Source organism: Sus scrofa, chromosome 7 (genome assembly GCF_000003025.6).
Source record: "Sus scrofa isolate TJ Tabasco breed Duroc chromosome 7, Sscrofa11.1, whole genome shotgun sequence".
Lineage (NCBI taxonomy): Eukaryota > Metazoa > Chordata > Mammalia > Artiodactyla > Suidae > Sus > Sus scrofa.
In genome coordinates this window covers 2,389,898-2,409,948 of record NC_010449.5, presented here as the reverse complement: position 1 = coordinate 2,409,948, position 20,051 = coordinate 2,389,898, and the positions used below count along the sequence as shown (strand labels likewise).

The 20,051-nt window shown below is 48.1% G+C and overlaps 1 protein-coding gene across 31 annotated transcripts in view; it reads right to left on the bottom strand.

The window, feature by feature from the left end:
- The window catches only part of PRPF4B (pre-mRNA processing factor 4B), a 34,588-nt gene that overhangs the window by 7,137 nt on the left and 7,400 nt on the right, over positions 1-20,051 (bottom strand). For 12 of the 31 annotated variants that reach the window (XR_002346239.1, XR_002346246.1, XR_002346237.1 and 9 more), the window contains exons 3-12: positions 17,185-17,361; positions 13,318-13,473; positions 12,680-12,761; positions 12,266-12,485; positions 8,213-8,286; positions 5,848-5,938; positions 5,121-5,268; positions 4,034-4,171; positions 3,004-3,157; positions 453-567 (exon numbers count right to left, since the gene is read on the bottom strand). Coding sequence is in view for 2 of the 31 variants with exons in the window: in XM_021100124.1 (XP_020955783.1) it covers positions 453-567; positions 3,004-3,157; positions 4,034-4,171; positions 5,121-5,268; positions 5,848-5,938; positions 8,213-8,286; positions 12,266-12,485; positions 12,680-12,761; positions 13,318-13,473; positions 17,185-17,361 (1,355 nt within the window). In the remaining 29 variants the exon portion in view is untranslated. Of the gene's footprint in view, positions 1-452; positions 3,158-4,033; positions 4,172-5,120; positions 5,269-5,847; positions 5,939-8,212; positions 8,287-12,265; positions 12,486-12,679; positions 12,762-13,317; positions 13,474-17,184; positions 17,362-20,051 lie in introns of all 31 variants that reach the window. The other 19 variants (XR_002346247.1, XR_002346248.1, XR_002346249.1 and 16 more) reach the window with 6 other exon arrangements.

The window sequence follows — 20,051 nt, the reverse complement described above, 5'->3', positions numbered from 1 at the left end:
GGTACAACGACAGAAACAACTATTGCCATCCACGGGGCGATCAAGTTCGCCTGGACTGTACACCCGCCTCCGAATTCCTAACCTCGGCACCACTTCTCTGCTCTTTCCCACTAATTCTTAGCCGAGACTCTGAACCCTGAAAGACCGTTTAAGGATGAGGGCGTGGAGAGGACCCAGGGGCAGGAGCAAGAAACCCAGAGGCCCACGCAGCCCGTGAAGGTGACCAGCAGACCTCAAGGACTAAGAGCAGCCTGCGAAGTGCAGGGCTTCTTCCCAGCTCTGTCTTGCCACTCGTGCCACGCCACCGCCACCGCCAGGCCATGTCCCTCCAGCAGGGAGGGGACCTCGGGGCGGGCAGCTGCTTAGCGCTGCGGGAACACAACGCTCAGCCGGGACCCACGCCACCCTCGCCGCCTCCCGGCCCTGGTCACAGGGCATCCGAAGACACTTACTGATTTCAGGAGCTCGATAAAATCTACTGACGAGATAAGGCGTGATGTCGTTGTCCGCGACGTGGGAAGCCGAGCCAAAATCGCAGAGCTTCAAGATAGTTTTCGATTCATTAACCTGCAAAACATTTCGTGACCGAAGTTTAACTCAGGCCAGGAATAATTCATAGAACTCTCATATAAAAATCATTGGCTTTGAGAGGTTATTTCCAAGACTGACAGCAAAGTCACTCATTTTTAAATGCCTTTTTCTAATTATTTTGTGACTCAATTTTCTAATGAATGAAAGAGCTACCACATATTTGATTATAATCAGTGAAAGAACTTTCTTCAGTGAGGAGAGCAGGGATAAGAACTAGTCAATTTAATTGTAACCAGTGCTATTTAGAAAAGGGAGGACTAGTAAGAGAAAGCACTGAAGCTGTGTCTTTAAAAACCCCAGAAACACGAAGGAAGTCACTCCTTAAAGGAGTGCGAAGACGGCTGTTAACAAGGGGTCAGACTCAGATGGACTTACAACTGACTCAAGTTCACTTTTGTTTGCCAGAAAGTTATGTCGGCAGTGACAGCACACGTATGATTCAGACTGAATGTGGATAAAGACAGAATAAAAACATTCTTCATCTGAAGCTGCCAATAGACCAACCCAAATTTAGCACTCACTTTAAAAAAAAAAAAAATTAAATCCCTTAGCTATAAAGAAGGTATTAGTCAGGAAAATGTTAACTCTATTGGGCAAGACTGATCAACACGAACACCGAATTAGTCACGTGTTTCTTTTCCTCTGTCAACACTTCCACATACACAGTGACAGCGGCATCTGCCGGGAAGGGCTGCAGGTGCTCCCAGGGCTGCTGCCACGCCTGAGTCGGAAGCGCGGTCGGGATTAACAAGTGAGGAAATTCACAGTGCAGAGTCCCCTTCCCCCCTTCAAGAGAGACACACACAAATGCGAGTTGGGACTTGAACTCGGCCTACCGTGCCCACCCCCGAGACACACGACCCTGCGGCAAAGGGCCCCGGCCAGCTCTCCTGGGACACCGTGAGGCCAGGTCAAGGTCCGTGTTACGACCGGCCCGTGACAGAAGATACCCTCGGAATTCACAACAGGCACGACGTGAACGGCCACGTCGATGGCCCCCCGCGTCCGGGACCGGGAACCCCAGCGCCTTCCAATGACAAGGCCTCGGATCGCTTTGTGATATAAGCTGCATCCAGCTGCTTAGGGACGCAGTTTCGGTAGGCAGAGAAACCCCAGGACTACAAACTGCACGACAGGGGCTGGAGAAAGCGCCTCGGCGGGAGCAGGGACCCCGCGGGCCTCTTCGTCCCACGTGCCCGCAGGGACGCGGCGCTTCCACGGCTCAGATGGCTGCCAGCTGGGCTCCAAGCTCTGGCTTTTCATTAACAAACAGCTCCATGTGGCCTCTCATGTCTATTTTTCCCTTTCTCAGGAAGAAGGAAAAACTGTCTGACACACACGAAAACCTATACTAGTTTAGGATCAGCTCAAAAATCATGTTTTAAAAACAATAACTTTTAAGACGCTGCCACTGTCTTATGCAACCTCTGTGGCGTCACACAGACACTCGCTGCACAACTACCTCTGCCTACAACTCACTGGTACTGTGTCTACTGTTTCACGGTGGCTTCTCAGCCCTTCCACCCCCCGGTTCTGTGACACTCGTGCCACATTATAAACAAGGACCAAGCACAACAAACTGGAAGGCCTCCCTACTGCGGGAGTCTGGAAGGAAATATTAAGATAGCAAAAAAAAAAAAGAAAGAAGAAAAAGAGGAATCTGAACTAGGAGCTAAGTTACTGATGAGAAGGGGTCCTAAACAAACCTGAACAAGACTGCATCTTCTTCTCAACAGGTGGACTATGTTCCTGGCAGACAAGCCAAGAATCCCCTGAGCGTGAAGACGCCCCAGGCTCTGACGGGACGAGGGCGCAGGGCCGGGGAGGGCAGGGGCACGTGGGTTCAAAAGCAAACGCTGGGACACCTGCTCTCCCTCACTGGAGGCCAGGAGCCGGGAGAGGCCGCACTGGGAGAGGTAAGCCTTCAGTACAAGGCCCCACAGCTTCTGATGCATGAAGGACAAAGGGACGAGCCTCCTTCCGGGCACTGCCGCCCGACCCCACGCATCTGCTTCGGAGTGAGTCCTCCTCGCACGGCCCTCGCTCGTCCACCAAACCGCAGAACAGAGGCCTCGGACACCACCTCCGGAAGGGCAACACCGCCGCCTTCGCTCAGCTGTTTCAGGCAACGAGCCCACCGCTACCACCTCAGAGCACTCCTAGGATCTGTGTGAACTCAAACCCACCAACTGAAAGGGAAAAACTGGGACAGCAGCTTACTTCCTTTCTCTACATTTTACTGTAAAACTTCATGGCCCAACTTCTGAAAAAGTAAAAACGGGCAAGATCATTTGTAATAGGGAGTCAATAAACTGCATTACTCTTCTAAGACATCATTTCTAGAATACAATGGTAATCACACATCAGGTAAGAAGCTGGACCAAGCGTCAGAAAGCCCGACTGCCGACTTACCAAGATATTGTCTGGCTTGATATCTGCGTGGAGGATATTGCATCTTTTAAGGAGTTTCAGTGCCAAGAACAACTGCTGACTATAGGATCGTACGGCCTTAATATGAAGGCCGACATCCTTACCATATTTTTTTAACACCTCTCGTAAATTCATACTTTTAGGAAAGAAAAACAAACAAAATTAGGGATTAAAATGCAAAATAGAAATTAAAAAGGCAAAAACATTTTTAAGACTGCAGTAAAAAGCAAGTCCAAAATAAAATTACAAGGAAAATATTCTGTTCAAGAACCTCCCCCCAGAGTTCCCGCCATGGCGCAGTGGGTTAAGAACCTGACTCTTCAGCTCAGGTCACTGCAGAGGCGTGGGTTTGATCCCTGGCACAGCGCAGTGCATTAAGGACCCAGCACTGCTGCAGCTGCAGCTCAGATTCAGTCCCTGGCCTGGAAACTGCCATATGCCACAAGTGTGGCCAAAAAAAACCACCAAAAAACAAAAAACAAAAGACCCCTCTCCCCCATGCTTGATAGATTATTCTACACTGAAACCAGAGCAACAGGAAGCTGTGTCTACACAATTTCCAAAACACAGAAGGGAAGGTATGCAGTGGTCAAATTCCTACTGATTTGAGAACTGGCTTACATCTGAAAGCATGAGCAACGGAGCCACGCTTTTGAGGATCAAAACTATTCCTAACTTCACTACTCTCATTTCTTTTCATCCTGGTTTAATCCTTCCTTGGACGAGAGATTCTGAGATTCTCTTGGTCAAGCTCAAGGCCGCAAGATGAGTGTGGCTCATGGTACATAGCCAACTACTGTCTACACGCTAACGACCGTCAGGAAGCTAGCTAAAAACAATAAACACCAATAAACACGGTAAACACCAATAGCTAAAAGCAAAAACCAGAGCCACTAGGAAAACCAAACCCAATTCCCGGAAAATGTACCACACAGTTATCTAAACTGAGGCTGGGCGAGATGAAGCCGCTAAATCTTCAGTGTAGACAGATGTACAGGTTCTGACACTGTACCTCAGAGGCTCAAACACAAGACAGAGATGCTGCTTGTGATAAAAGTGTCTGAAGAGTCGCAAACAGTGAAATTTGTCATCAGGATCGGCGTCGTTAAGTTTTTTCAAGAATTCTAATTCTTTTAAGCCAGTCTTTTGCCTGAAATGAAAAGGAAATTTAGGTCAAAAGTGATGACATCAAGAATTTAGGATAACTTCACAGCCCATCTTTGCTAGGTGCAGCCTGGTGTACTGCAGGCACTACTAACCAATCTGCTAAGGAGTGACAAGACTCCAACAGTCACAGGATACTTTACACTTAACCAACCAGTGTTTCCATGGAATTAATTTCCAAAATAATTAATTATCCAAACGCTGAGGAACAAACCCGCTCTGCCCCAAGGGAAATCGATCTGGCGCCTTTTCTTTCGCTCCAAATGGCTTGCTGTACTATCCTCTGAAATTCCAGTTACAATGTGTCAACAGGCTATATTTTAAAGTTGGTGTCTACGACACAGAAATTGGGCGTTTCCACTAAACGGAATTAACTTTCTAAGCAGGGAAGCCTAAGACTTCAGCATAAATCGAAACACTTCTTTCTAGTGATTTCAAACCAATGGTAAGCTGACTCTCTGGCCAGCTCGGAGCAAGGGACCAGGCAGGCCTTAAGGCACACAGGCAGGGCAGTTACCTCCTTGTTAATAAGGAGAAAAGGGAACAGACGAAAGATGCAGGTAATTCCCAGAACCACGTGAGAAATCCGTTTTACCTTTCACAGGCCACCACACGCTCAGGGACAGCCCATCAGTGCCACCTGCTTTCTCACCTCTGGTCCTGCGGGTGACGGTTCACAGCAGGGACGCCCCCAGACCAGTGGGAGGCGGCACCCAGGTGGCCTCAGTGCACAGTCGGTGCCGAAACGCAGGGAGCTGCGAACCCGCCGCCTCCAGGTCCCATGACACGGAGTGTCAGTCAAACACCCCGTCCAAAGAGCCGCCCTGCAGCCCTCTGAGCGCAGCGCCTGCCGCCCGGACCGAGGCCCGCCCCTTGCGCACAGGCTCACGGGTCAAGGGCTGGGCTGCGAAGGCTCGTGCCGCCCCCGGACTTACATGAGCTCGTTGTTCCGGATGATCTTCACGGCCACCTCCTGGTTGGCCCTCGCGTTGTCCCTGGCACGCACCACGTTACTGAACACGCCCTGACCCGTGTAGCCGTACACGTTGTAGCGCTTATCCAGGACCTCGCCTATGTTCACACCTGAGGAGGGCAACGGAAAAATGGGAGTTCCGGCCACAGCCAACAGCGCTGAACAAAACTAGGAGAGGCACACGACACATCAAAGGGCAGCAAGCAGTGCAGCCACTTCAAAGACGCGTGTCCGTCCGTCTCCACCGTGCGCCTGGCTTCCCGGACACCACGGAGAGTCCACCTGTTCCAGAAGCCTCAGCTTCCAACCATCACAGGCCGCTTCCGCTGACGACCCTGACTCCAGCAGGGAAGACGTGTGCTTCAGCCACAGCCTGCGCGACAAACACCGGCTGCCTGGCACCCCCCAAGTTCCTCGTGCGCCATCTTCTAGGTTTCAGCTCAAGACAAGCACCCTTCTCTCGAGGATGAGCTCACAGCTAAAGCGCCTCTGCACAGATTTCAGGTGCACATCAAGTCCAACCTCACTTCCATCTACGATGCTTCCAGGCTGCTTACTAGAACCAAGGTGTGTTCACGCAGGTGCCAGGTGTGCCACACTTGAAGTGATGGCACGGAGAGCTCTCCCAGGTGTGAAGGCCTCATTATGCTACTGGGACATGTATAAACGCCTCAGAACTGCGGACTTACGGTAATAGCCTTCGGCATCAGTCCAGTTGTCCCTGAGATTGGGATTCTCTTTGAAATCTTTTCCAATGCCAGCAGCCCGAAGACGCGCACTCTGAAATGAAGGCAGCAACATGAGCTATTGACCCCCGATTAGGCAGACATTTAAAGCACTTGCTTTAAAAGAAAAAATGGGTGAAGCCAGCTAAAATTTGATCAAAACATTTTAGGCCAAATCAGGTCAACTTGAACTCTGACTTGCGTAAATGCAACGCAGTTAAGACATGCTTGTCACCGCCTCTGGTACTGCCACACTCGGGGGGAAAAAAGATTTTTTCCAAAAGCTTCCAAAAATACAATTAGAGCGTAAAACCTGATCTGATTTTCTAAAGCTGCCAACAGGAAGAAGACGAGCACTACGAATGGGCACGGAGTTCGGCGTCCACCTGTCTCCTACAGACGCTCACATTGCTCCTGCTGCCCCGCCACAGCCCGCTTCTCTTCCCACCCAGGCGGCCAGTGTCCCTGGCTGCACGGGGTGAGTCTGTGTGGGGGTGGAAAGCCTTTACTACACACCTCTCTCCCCGGTGCCCAGCACATCCTCCAGGGTCTTCGGGGCAAGTGATGGCACCCAATACTTAAACGGGCTCACAATCCCTCAGCCTCTCCTGACCCACCTTTGTCTGGTGTTCCTGCTGCAATGTACCCTTCCCGGGAGCCGGCCCAGGGCCCTGCACTACCGCCTATCCTAGTCCATTTTAAATGTCCCTGCTAAACACTTACTCCCCCCACGCCCTTTACCAAAACCCCCGTACTTATCGTGTTCTCCTAAATTTAAGATGGTCTCATTCTTTTAAGTATGTTTTAAAACTTTTTCAAGAAAAACCACTGATACAGGAGTTCCTATTGTGGTTCAGCGGAAACGAACCTAACCAGTCTCCAAGAGGATGCAGGTTTAAGACCTGGCCCCACTCTGGAACTGGTGTTGCTGTGAGCTGTGGCACAGGCTGCAGATGCAGCTTGGATCTGGTGTGGCTGTGGCTGTGGTCAAGGCAGGCAGCTATAGCTCCGGTTTGACCCCTGGTTTGGCAACTTCCATATATTACAGGTGCAGCCCCCCCCCCACCAAAAAGAAAAAGAAAAACCACTGACAAAATGGCTGTAAGGGACCAAAATTTCATAACTCATTGCTTATATAATAACATTCCCAACTCTTCAATGAATATATTAGGCTCTAAGTCCTTAGGTTTCCAACCACACAGAAGCCCAAAGCGGATCCGGGCCTTGGAATTATTATTATTTTTTTTTGGCCTTTTTTAAGGGCCCAACCCTCGGCACATGGAGGTTCCCAGAATAGGAATCAAATCAGAGCTATAGCTGCCAGCCTACACCACAGCCACTGTAACTTGGGATCTGAGCTGCATCTGTGACCTACACCACAGCTCTCGGCAACGTCGGATCCTTAACCCATTGAATGAGCCAAGGATGGAACCCAAAACCTCATGGTTCCAAGTCAGATTTGTTTCCACTGAGCTGCGATGGGAACTCCAGGCCTGGAAATCACTGATTTCATCTCGTCTCACCTAACAACACGCACCCGAGGTTTGTAAATCCAAGAAAAATGTTATTTATTCATTCACTTATTTATTTAGGGCCAAACCCACAGCACAAGGAAGATCCCAGGCTAGGGGTCAAACTGGTGCTACTGCTGCAGGCCCACACCACAGCCACAGAATGGACATGCATCTGTGACCTACACTGCAGCTCACGGCAACGCTGGATCCTTAACTCACTCAGCGAGGCCAGGGATGGAACCTGCATCCTCGTGGACACCTGCTGGATTCACCTCCACTGTGCCACAACGGGAACGCCCACAGAGCTGGGTTTTTTTTTTTTTTTTGGTCTTTTTAGGGCTGAACCAGCAGCATATGGAAATTGCCAGGCTACACCACAGCCACAGCAAAGCCAGATCTGAGCCGCACTGAGACCTACACCACAGCTCACAGCAATGCCAGATCCTTAACCCACTGAGCAAGGTCAGGGATTGAACCTGCATTCTCACGGATACTAGTCAGGTGAGTTTCCGCTGAGCCATGACAGGAATGCCCCAAAAAACTTTTTAAAAACAAAATAACTACACTTACATCATTTGTGTGTAACTTTTAGGAAGCTCTCAAATTGTTCTGCTGTATTTATGTTAAAATCTGACCTAATTCCAGACTTAGAGAAAAGCTACAAAACTAGTGTAGAGGTTCCAGAGAGACTTCGCCCAGACTGTCCAAGTGTTAATTTGCTTTATCCTTCTTCCGCTATACACGTACGTACTGCTCAAATATCTATTTGTTACAGATGCTTTAACAGTTAACCTTTTTGACTTTAAATTACTTACATCGAAATATGCAGCAAACATATCATCAGATTCTGTAAACATATCAGGTGCCAAGAGCTTCTTCTGAGATGAACCTTAATGAAAATTAGCATTAATATTTGAGAAATGAAAAGACACAAAACACAAGTACGTCAACAGAAAACAAAGCAATTCAAACATTATTCTTCCTGCACATTAGTTTTTCGTTAACAACCAACTTAAAAGCAGTTTATAATACCATCTTAAAGGCATCTACTTTCTACTGAAAGAACGCATTTCAGAAAGTTAAAAGACCTACTATCATCAGCTTCCCTAACATTAATATGCTAATAACTAAGCAATGATTATGTATTAAAATGAAAGCTCAGAGTTCCCACTCTGGCTCAGCGGTAACCAAACTGACTAGTATTTGTGAGAACGTGAGTTGGATCCCTGGCCTTGCTCAGTGGGTTAAGGATCCTGCGTAGAGGTAAGCTGCAGGGTAAGTCACCGATGCAGCTCGGATCTGGAATCTGTTGTTGCTGTGGCAGCTGAAATTCCGATTTGACCCCTAGCCTGGGAACTTCCACATGCCAATGGTGCAGCCCTAAAAAGACAAACAAAACCAAGCAAGGAAAAAGAAGATTCCTCTTTAAAAGAATTGCATTTCTAAATTGCAACTTAAATCTAAGAGGTTAATATTCCCACTATAGATGCAGATTTATATATTACTCTCCTAACGAGTTTAATAACCCCATTCAAAAAATGGGGCAAAAGGGAGTTCCCTGGTGGCTCAGTTGGTTAAGGATCCAGTGTCATCACTGCTGTGGCTTGGGTTTGATCCCTGGCCTGGGAATTTACATGTTTCCAGTGCCGCCAACAAAACAGATAAATGGAGCGAAAAAATATAAGGAGAGTCTAGAAGAAAAGAATGTAATAGCTGTTACCCATATCAACACATCCCCACCCTCACAGCAAAGGAATCACAAATCACAGTTGAAATGAAACATCACTTCTCTCCTATGAGACTGGCTAAAAATCCAAGTATGACAATATTCTGTTAACAAGCCCTGAACAAGAAGCACTCAGACACTGCTTGTGGGATGGCAAAACTGTATAACCTTTATAGAAAGGAATTTGGAAATACATAGCAAAATTACGTATCCATGTATTCATTCAGACTCAGCAATCCCACTTCTAGGAAACCATTCCAAAGACACAGTAACAAGGAGAAAAAAAGCTGTTCTGCCGAACGCTCCAATCTGCAGCCAAATATCCACCACGAGAAGGCTACCTGTGGACACTCGCTCCGCCAGAGCAGCATGCAGCTGCCAAAAGGAATGAAGACCTCTTCGTACTGATGAGTGTGCAGAGAATGATTTTTGTGCATGTGTGCATGTATAGAGAAATAACACACACACATGTGAAAAGATGTTCTAATAATTTTTTAAAACACCAAATATTCCTAAAAATCAAAAAGTAAACCGTCAGAATTTTTTATGTGCTACTGAGCTGTTAACATTAGTTGGCTCCCCTACAGCCTATATTCTGAAAAATAAAATGAGACATACCATAGGAATAGAGTAAGGGAATAAAAGGGTTCCTGTTGTGGCTCAGTGGATTAAGAACGGGACAGAGTCTCTGGGAGGATGTGGGTTCAATCCCTGGCCTTGGGGGGGGGAGAGAGAGAGAGAGAGAGAAAGCAAGCAAGCAAGCAAGCAGGAAAGAAAGAAAGCTAAGAAAGAAAGCTAAACGTGTTAAACTGGTAGTATAACCCCATACAGAGAAGAATTATTTCAATAACTTTAAAAACGCAGATCTGCTGATTTGACAAATCTTGGGATGTATCCTAAGGACAAAAAGAACCATTACATTTTGAAACTGCATTTGGTGCACTTAATACTGGTAACCACAGTGCTAACTACAGGTATGAAACCTAAGTAACCGTGTCTTTTGGGAACCATGGTTTTCTACTGGAAAAGAGACAGAAATACAAACCAAGGAAGTTAATAAAAACCCTACAACCTCAAATCAGAACCAGCAGTATGCGCGCCTCCTTCCCCGCTGAGGTCCACTAGAAAGGCCCAGGAGTACATGGGCCAAATTGGGCCCCTTGCTTGTTTCTGTATGGCCCATTTTTACATTTTTTAAAGGTCTGGGGACAAACATGGTAAGGATTCTGTGACATGTGCACATAACATGAAATGTGGGGACACAGCTCATCCTCCAGGCTGGTGGGGCTGCCCTGCACCACAGGGCAGAGTTCAGGAGAAGGAATGGACAGCCTAAAATAGTGAGAAAAGCCGAAAGTACTTCCTAACTGATACTTGACAGAAAGCTTGTGAACCCCGGACCCAGAAAGAACAGCCATGTGAGACACTGCAAAGGCTGGGGGTCAAAAAGGCACCAGAAACAAGTGAAAAGGGGCTCTGGCACCCTCCCCACATCCTCAAAGAGAAAAAGGACGCCACGGACCCCACAGCAGGAACAGGATGACACCAAACCCACCCAAGTCTCGCTGGCCACCTCTGAAGGCTGCCAGGGCACTGACTCTCACATACAATCTCAAGGCCAACAGGCTAAGGACACAGCACATGCCACCACAAGACCACCTACCAAGTGTTTTTGCCAAAAAAGAAATCAAAATCTATTTAAGTCTCTAACGCTACTAGTTTTCAAGAAATACAGGTGTTCCCATGTGGCTCAGTGGTTAATGAACCGGACCAGCATCCATGAGGCCGCGGGTTCCATCCCTGGCCCCGCTCAGTGGGTTAAGGATCTGGCATTGCTGTGAGCTGTGGTATAGGCCGGCGGCTGCAGCTCCAATTCCCCACCTGGCCTGAGAACTTCTTCTTCTTTTTTTTTTTTTTTTTGTCTTTTTGTTGTTGTTGTTGTTGCTATTTCTTGGGCCGCTCCCGCGGCATATGGAGATTCCCAGGCTAGGGGTCGAATCGGAGCTGTAGCCACCGGCCTACGCCAGAGCCACAGCAACGCGGGATCCGAGCCGCGTCTGCAACCTACACCACAGCTCACGGCAACGCCGGATCGTTAACCCACTGAGCAAGGGCAGGGACCGAACCCGCAACCTCATGGTTCTTAGTCGGATTCGTTAACCACTGCACCACGACGGGAACTCCCCTGAGAACTTCTATATGCTGCAGGTGCAGCCCTAAAAAAGACAAAAAGACAAAGAAAAGAATGAACGAAAAAGAGATACAGAGAACAGAGAAAGTAAAGGACGTAAGAATGTGGCCAGAACAAAGTCAACACAGAAAAGACACAGGGCCCGAGGAAACTGCAGGAGAGAAACCTCAGCGAGAAAATCTATTACAAGAAGACTCAAGAGATGGATACCCTAATATAATACGTACCTCATTTGGATTTTGACTCAAACCAACTGTAATCAGACATTAGATATTTAAAAATTACCCATGGTATCAAGTGTAAGTAATGTTTTTAAAAAGCCCTTGTCTATCGCCGATGTGGCTCAGATCTGGCGTTGCTGTGGCGTAGACCGGCAGCTACAGCTCTGATTCGACCCTAGCCTGGAACCCTCCATATGCCACAGGTGCGGCCCTAAAAAGACAAAAAAAAGACCAAAAAAAAAAAAAAAAGCCCTTATCTAGGAGTTCCTACCATCATCGGTGGCATGGGGTCTCTGGTGCGCTGGTTCGATCCCAGCCTAGCACAGAGGGTTAAGGATCTGGTGCTGCCACAGCTAGGGCTCAGATCGGATCCCTGACCCAGGAACCCCATATGTCACAGGGCGGCAAAAAAAAAAGAAAAAAGAAATATAAAAAGTCCTTGACAGAGATACAAAACTGAAGTATTCACAGATGAAATTAAATCACGGCTGGGATTTCCGTTAAAATAGTCCAGCAAGCAAAACAAGAGGTACTGACCATGTGGGGACTGGGTGTACTGCTTGGGTTACGTGAACTAATCGGGAACACTGCCTGGGCCCCGCCAGCACCGCATTCCCACGCCACCCTGCAGGGGCAACGTTCCCAGCCCCCTTCTTTCTCCCCCACCCCCGGACAATGAAGCAGCAGAGCCAAAACGTCCGAGAAAACCATGGGGGAAACCAAAGGCTACCTGACGCACCATTACTCTGCTCAACCGTCATGAGGTTGTGCTTGGCTTTGACGGAAGCCTCGAACGTGTCCACGTTTTCCCGTTCGTACTCCTTGACGTCGGCGGCGACCCTCTCCAGGATGTCGTCTGGGGAAGGGGACCGGGTGCGCGGGCTGCTCTGGGGGCTGCTGGGCTCGGACGGCACGGACAGGTTGCTGTCCTCGGCAAGGTACTGGTATTTCTGTAACAGCAGCACAGTGTCACCCCCACCAACCCCGAAGCTCCCTGAATCTACCGCTAAGAGGAGCCCCACTGAAGAGGGAGGCGCCAGATAACGGTCAACTTCCGGGTTCCGACGTCTTAACCCCACAATCCCTTACACGTAACTCCCAATCCACAAAACCCTCCAAGTCCTTCTCAAAGCCCTGCCCGTACCTGAACAATGGCTTGCCTTTGGAGCCGTCTCTGTTCTATCAAGGCTTCTTCGTCTTCCTCCTCTACATCAAAGTCTTCAAGGCTTAGAAAAATCACACACACGATTAATTTCAAATACCCCCAAAGACTCCAAAACCACGGCATTTATTATACATTCTAAAAATAAGTCGGGAGTTCCTGCTGTGGCGCAGCGGAAACAAATATGACTGGGAACCACGAGGTTGCAGGTTCGATCCCTGGCCTCGCTCAGTGGGTTAAGGATCCAGTGTTGCTGACGCTGTGGTGCAGGCTGGCAGTGGATGCTCTGGTTTGACTCCTCTATTCCAACTTGGTATAAAAAACGATCTCACCACCAAAGCTGCTAACTAAGACAGACAGGACTAATACCCTGCAGTTCCTAATGAAAACAAAGGCGGCTCGTGACACAGGGGCCCAGCGTCCACCCCAGCCGAACGGAACCCTCCAAACTCAGACTACACGACCTGTCACATAACCCACAAGACATGCACAGAAGACGGACTCAAATGTAGGCCCAAACGAATGGACTTGCTTTAAATATTCAGACGGAAATTATTTCCACATCCAACGGTGTCTCTCTAAGTTGGAAAACAGAAGACACGGGCCAGTCCCCTTCTTACTTATCATCAGACGAAGACTCCTGCTCAGCCTTCATTCCTTCGGAAAGGCTTCCTTTGAATTTGTCTTCCTTCACCTTGCTTCTGCTCCTGCGTCTGCGACCACCCCGAGACCGAGAGCGCCTCCGGAGGCGGGACCTGCTCCTCCGAGCCCTGTCCCTGTTCGAGGAGAAAACCATGCACGTTGAAGGTCGACCCGAGCGGAGGCGGCTGTGTTGAGGAAAGGGTGCGACAGGAACTGTGTGCCTTCCAGAAGCTCACTTTTGCTGGGAACCCGGGACTGGTCTACAAACAAGGTCGTTAAAAAGGTTCGTGGCAAGGCTGCCTGGCCTGCCCGCTTGCATCTCTCACAAGCGTCCTAGCCTAATAAGCCTATTTCTTGCCTATCGAAAATTTTAAGCACGATCAGCACAGAATCAGGACTGGGAGGACGAAGGGAAGAGAACTAAGACGCCTGTGTGCCTGCTGATGACCCAGGGGCACCAGCCAGCTCTGGAGGCCATGGAGACCTTCGGCACCTCGACGGTGTCCATCGGGGCACATGTGCCCTCAAAACTCACAACTCGACACCCAAAAGGGTGAATTTTACTTGATATAAGTGATATGTTTCAAGAAACCTAATTTTTAAAAAAATGACTACTGGAGTTCCCGTCGTGGCGCAGTGGTTAGCGAATCCGACTAGAAGCCATGAGGTTGCGGGTTCGATCCCTGGCCTTGCTCAGTGGGTTAACGATTTGGCGTTGCCGTGAGCTGTGGTGTAGGTCGCGCCGTGAGCTGTGGTGTAGGTTGCAGATGCGGCTCGGATCCCACGTTGCTGTGGCTGTGGTGTAGGCTGGCAGCAACAGCTCCAATTCGACCCCTAGCCTGGGAACCTCCATATGCCGCAGGAGCGGCCCTAGAAATGGCAAAAAGACAAAAATAAATAAATAAATTAAATAAATAAAATAAAGAAATAAAAAGATGACTACTGCTAAGGTATGGGAGAGACAAAGGTGACGAAGAAGCTGAACTGGAGTTCCCGCTGTGGCTCAGCAGGTTAAGGAGCTGGGGTTGCTGTGGCTGCGGCAAGGCCTGGGAACGTCCGTGTGCCACAGCTAGGACCATAAAAAGGAGAAAAGGATTCTAGGTCTAATGAATCACTACCATGGCCCTCAGGGGCCTCCTCAGCGCAGCAGACAGCACGTCGCTCCGGTGACGGCGCCCGAGGGCTGTGCTTTCTGTCAGCACATCAGAGCTCAAGCCTGAGGGGTCTGCGTGAGAAAGGGGAGCGCTCCAAACAGAAAAGGAGCAAAGCCCACAAACTCTGCACGTCACACTGCCCACGCCGACCTCAGATGTCTTCTGAAACCTTATTAAGACAACAGTAAAAGGGAACAAGGAAACAATAAAACCCTCGAAGACTGTGACGAGCTGTGACCACAGAGACGGCATCAGCGCCCTCAAAGGTTCCATGGACAGAAAGACAGCAGCAGATCCAATCCGAATCTTAGTGCAACAGCGACAGACGAGGCAAACACGAAACAAGTCAGTGCAGGCCACCAAAGCCCGGAAAGGCTCGGGAATGGGGGAGCTAAAGAGAAGCGGCTGAGATCTCCTGGGAAGAGCCTGACTCGATGTACCCCCTTTCCGACGCAGTGGGAAATACGCTCAGGCAGGACACAGAGAGGAGGTGGCGGCGGCTGTACAAACTGGCCCAAGGCACGTGGGGCAGGGGACACTGTTCTGGAAGGGGAAGGATTAAGGGGAAGCCTGCATCACGAAGGACCAGAACCCCACGGAGGGCCACGGCTTACTCTCCCGCAGGAGACAAGAGGATTCTGGAAACTCACTCACCCAAAAGAAAAAAGACTCTGAGAAGAAGCAATGTACATGTAGGTAAAACGATAAAGAACCAAAAACTCCACATAATAAACACATCATCATCCCTGACATGAGATACCATTTCCCCTCAAGAGAGAGAAAAACAGTTATTAAAAAAATAAACAACCAGCAATGTCTTGGAAGTTTCAAAAATTTAATGAGCACGGGAGCGGGGGGAGTGGTCAACAGAAAGGTAAGAAGGTGGAATGAGAAAACCTCTCAAGATTGTAAGTAGAAAAGGACAAACACAAAAGATGAGTGAGGGGAAAGTTAGTCTAACAACATACAAAGTCCAAGTGGAAAAAAACAGAAAATAATGGGGGAGAAAGCAAAGAGAAACAACAAAACGAGAGAATAAAATTTCCCAGAACAGGCAGCCATAATCTTCCTGTGTTCAAGGCATATTACAGTGAAATTTCAAAACACAGGACATTTCTTATAAAAAGAGAAAAAAGCAAGCCCTATAAAAAAACGCCCAGTTATCCTCAATAGTAATAATGGAAACTAGAAATCAGTGGACTAATAATTTAAAAGTTCTTAAAACGTGGTGCAACAGGATTGGTGGCGTCTCTGGAGCACTGGGACACAGGTTCGATCCCCCAGCCCAGCACAGTGAGTTAAGGATCCAGCACTGCCAAAGGACCTGGCGTAGGTTGCAACTGCGGCTCAGGAACTCCACATGCCAAGGGGTAGCCAGAACGAACGACTTCAATTAGAATTCTACTCCCTGACAGATCAGCAGTGAGAAAAGGCATTTTTTAGAGCCAAAGGTCCCCAACAGTGTCCGTTTCGTGCACTTTCCTCGAGACGTACTGCAGACGCATTACCAAAGCAAGGAGTGAGACATGGAAAGACAGTGGATACAGGGAATGGAATCGCAGCACGAGAGAAACAGGGGCCCGTGGAAAAGGGAACGCAGATGCCCTGGGAACTGGCTAAGCAGACCCCGGAGGCCAGGAGCACACCAAGGAAGGTCCCTGCACCCCCTCGTCTGCTAAGGAACCAAAGGTGAGCACACAAACTGTGAGCACGCACACCTGCGAGCAACGTGATGGAGCCAGGCAGAAGAAAGGTACGGGGCGGTATTAAAACCAACCGGTCAAAGACATCAATACATCCGGCAGTGACTTAAAAAAAACCCAAACACACTGTCAGAGACAGCATTTCTGCTCCGCGAGCCAGGTGTGCAGAGCTGGGGTCTGCTGCCGTGAGTCACAGGTCTTGGCCCACTCTTCCTTCTGCGCCTGAGGACATCACCATTGCGATGCCGTCTCACAAGGACCACAGACAAGTTCATAGAAAAATAAATGCAGAACTACAATAGAGGACAGGATATGTACTGCTCTGCCAACTAGCTTAAGCCTAGCTCATTTAGTATTTACCTCTTTTAGGAATAGGAAAAGAAAATCCTTCTTTAAAAACGATGATTGAATTTTTGATGAACACTGATTTATTTAACTGTGAAGAGAAACTACATTAAAGAGAAAGGAGCATGTGCGAAATATCACATGTCGGTAACAGGAGACCACATGAGGTCACAGCTATAATTTTTCAGAGAAAAACAGTAAGAAACCTACCAGCTGGAGTTCCCTGGTGGTGCAGAGGATTAAGGACCCAGCATTGCTATTGATGTGGCTCAGGTCACTGCTGTGGGTTCCATCCCTGACCTAGGAACTTCTGCATGGCGTGGAAGCGGCCAAAACAAAAACAGAAAGCCTACCAACTGAGCTTCCAAACCATTCGGTTCGGAGTTCCCACTGTGGCTCAGTGCGTTAAGAAACTGACTAGTATCCATGAGGACATGGGTTCGATTCCTGGCCTCGCTAAGTGGGTTAAGGATCCCAAGTTACCCAAGCTGTGGTCTAGGTCATGATGTGGCTTGGATGAGGCGGTGCTGTGGGGTAAGCTGGTGTCTACAGCTCCAATTCGACCCCTAGCCAGGGAACCTCCATATGCCACAAAAGAAAAAAGAGACATGCGGGGTCTGACGGATCAAACGGGCGTCGTTACCTCCTCCGAGGAGATCGGCTTCTTCTTCTGGGAGACCGGCTGCGTCTGAGGGGGGATCGGGACCTCCTTCTGACCGGAGACCGACTGGCTCTTCTTCGGGCAGGAGACCACCTACTGATGGGGCTGGCATCTTTTGACCTTTCCCGCCTACTGAGGATGTCATCTCGAGGACGTGTCCTTAAGGAGACCAAACACAAGCACAAAGAAGAAGAGAGCCAATCAGAACAAGCGAACTTCTCCTACCTGCAAAGAGCACCTTAAGAAGGGGCACAGAGCGGAGTTCCAGCTGTGGCTCAGAGGTTAATGGACCCAACTAGGATCCATGAGGACGCGGGTTCGATCCCTGGTCTCGCTCAGTGGGTTAAGGATCTGGCGTTGCCATGGCTGTGGCAGAGGCCAGCATTTACAGCTTCAAGTCGACATCTGGCCTGGGAATCTCCATATGCCGAGGATGCGGCCCTAAAAAGCAAAAAGCAAATTTAAAAAAAAAAAGAAAGAAAAAAGAAAGGGCACATAACTAAGATGGTAAAACACCTGTTTTGTAACAAAACAAGTGGAGATGATCGCAACGACATTTTGGTGTGCTGGGAGACCCACAAGAATTATTAAAGGTGATGCATATTGTTAAAGCCACTGATTCTAACACCAGACAGACCCTAATAAAATTTCCACAAGTGAGTAATAATATTCCATTCCCTTAGGTAGAAGGCTGTTTTCTAAGTTTTGCAACTGAGAGCCTGAGTTGTCTGTGGCATATGGAGGTTCCCAGGCTAGAGGTTGAACCAGAGTTGTAGCCACCAGCCTACACCACAGCCACAACAACACAGGATCTGAGCTGCATCTGCACCCTACACCACAGCTCACGGCAACGCCGGCTCCTTAATCCACTGAGCGAGGCCAGGGATCAAACCCACGTCCTCATGGATACTAGTCGGGTAACCACTGAGCCACGACGGGAACTCCCAAGAACCTTCCTTTTAATGTACCAATCGAGAACAGAAGCATCTTACAACCGCCAGTAACCTTCCAACAGAGGGAACGTAAGTCAGAGTTCAGGAAAAAGGACACTCCTTCTGGTCCCGGAAGTAAGAATCAACGTGACTTCCCTGGAAGGACACACGGCTGTAACTTTCTAGAGAGCAAACGCCCATCGTCTGAGACGCTACCCTTCAACTTCTACGAATCCATTCTGCAAAGAAACTGCACACATGACGAAAGGCCATCTTTACACACAATCATGAAAAACTGGGACCAAGTTTCATCGCTCAAACCAAGTTTCAGTTTTCATCAATTTCAACAAGGGAATGTTTAAACGTATCATATTATGGTACATCTATGCGGTGAGACATGTTGCTATTTATTACATAAAGAAAATCACTGTTGGCATAACTAGTATGAATTCTATTTTTAAGAAAAAAAATACAGGAATTCCCATTGTGGCACAGTGGAAACGAATCAGACTAGGAACCATGAGTTGTGGGTTCGATCCCTGGCCTCGCTCAGTGGGTTAAGATTTGGCGTTGCAGTGAGCTGTGGTGTAGGTCACAGGTGTAGCTCTGATTCAGCCTCTAGCCTGGGAACCTCCATATGCTGTGGGTGTGGCCCTAAAAGAAAAAAAAAAAGCCCCCCTCCCCCCGCCAAAATATATACATACAATTGTATGTGCATAGGAAAGGGGCAAGAGACAGCAGAGGGATGGCAAAAGTGAATTTACAGGCTTTCAGCACAATTTGAGTTTCTCTTTAATCAGCATTATCTCTTCCATAAGCAAAAAAAAAAATTTTTTTTTAAATATTCAACTCTAGCCTTTAGTAAATTCTCAGATTTTCCTTTTCAAACTGAAAGCCACTGAAAGAGGAGGGGATCCTTAAGAACGAAGTGAAGCAACACTGTGTGTAACACCATTTCCAGGCAGGGAGAAAAGGCAGGGATCACTTCGTTTGAGTGTCTCTTAGGATAGAGCCCTTTGAAAAACAGCATTCTTGAAGCTTCTCATAACACAGGAAAATTTAAAATTCAAGGGCAGTTTATATTTATACCATACGCAATAAATATTAAGATGCAACAGTAGATAGCTAGGAATTCATAACATCTCTGCCTGGTATGAGCCAACACTCTTCTAGGCAAAACATGGTTGCTAATTTCACACACCTAATTGCTAAATACAAATATATTAAAAAAAATCCGTTTCTAGGAGGTCCTGCTGTGGCACAGTGGGTTAAGACTCCACCTGCAGCGGTTCTGGCTGCTGTGGAGGCAAAGGTTCGACACCCTGCCCACACAGTGCGTTATGGGGCTCCACGCAGGTCATTGCTACGGCCTGGATTCAGTCCCTGGCCGAGGAACTCCATGTGCCGTCCATGTGCCGTGAGTGTGGCCATTAAAAAAAAGAAAAGAAAAGAAAGAAAGAAAGGAAAAAAGGAAAGAAAACCAGTTTCTAAAGTAGTTTAGACTAATCTGAAGACCACCACCCGCAGGCCCCAAAATCCTTTCTGTGCCTTGACTTACCAGTTCTGTGAGCCTGAGTAACTAAACAGTCTCTCAATCTATTTTCTCACTTATAAATTAAGTCTGAGAACCACTCCACTTCCTGAGAGATAATCATGAGAATGTACGAAAAAAAGAATTGATGGACTAAATGTATTATATAAATATGAATGATTTTCGTTACTAATAAAATCTTTTTTGTACTAGTCATGCTGAACTTAAAGTTTTCCCCCCCAACAATGAGACTGTAATTATATGAATCAGTAACAAAAAAAATTTCTACTTTCAATTTAACTACATTCTGGGAACCAAAAGCGTTTCGGAGTGCCAACAGAGTGTTAGACCACGCCGACTCAAAAGAATGGCCAGACGATGATCCT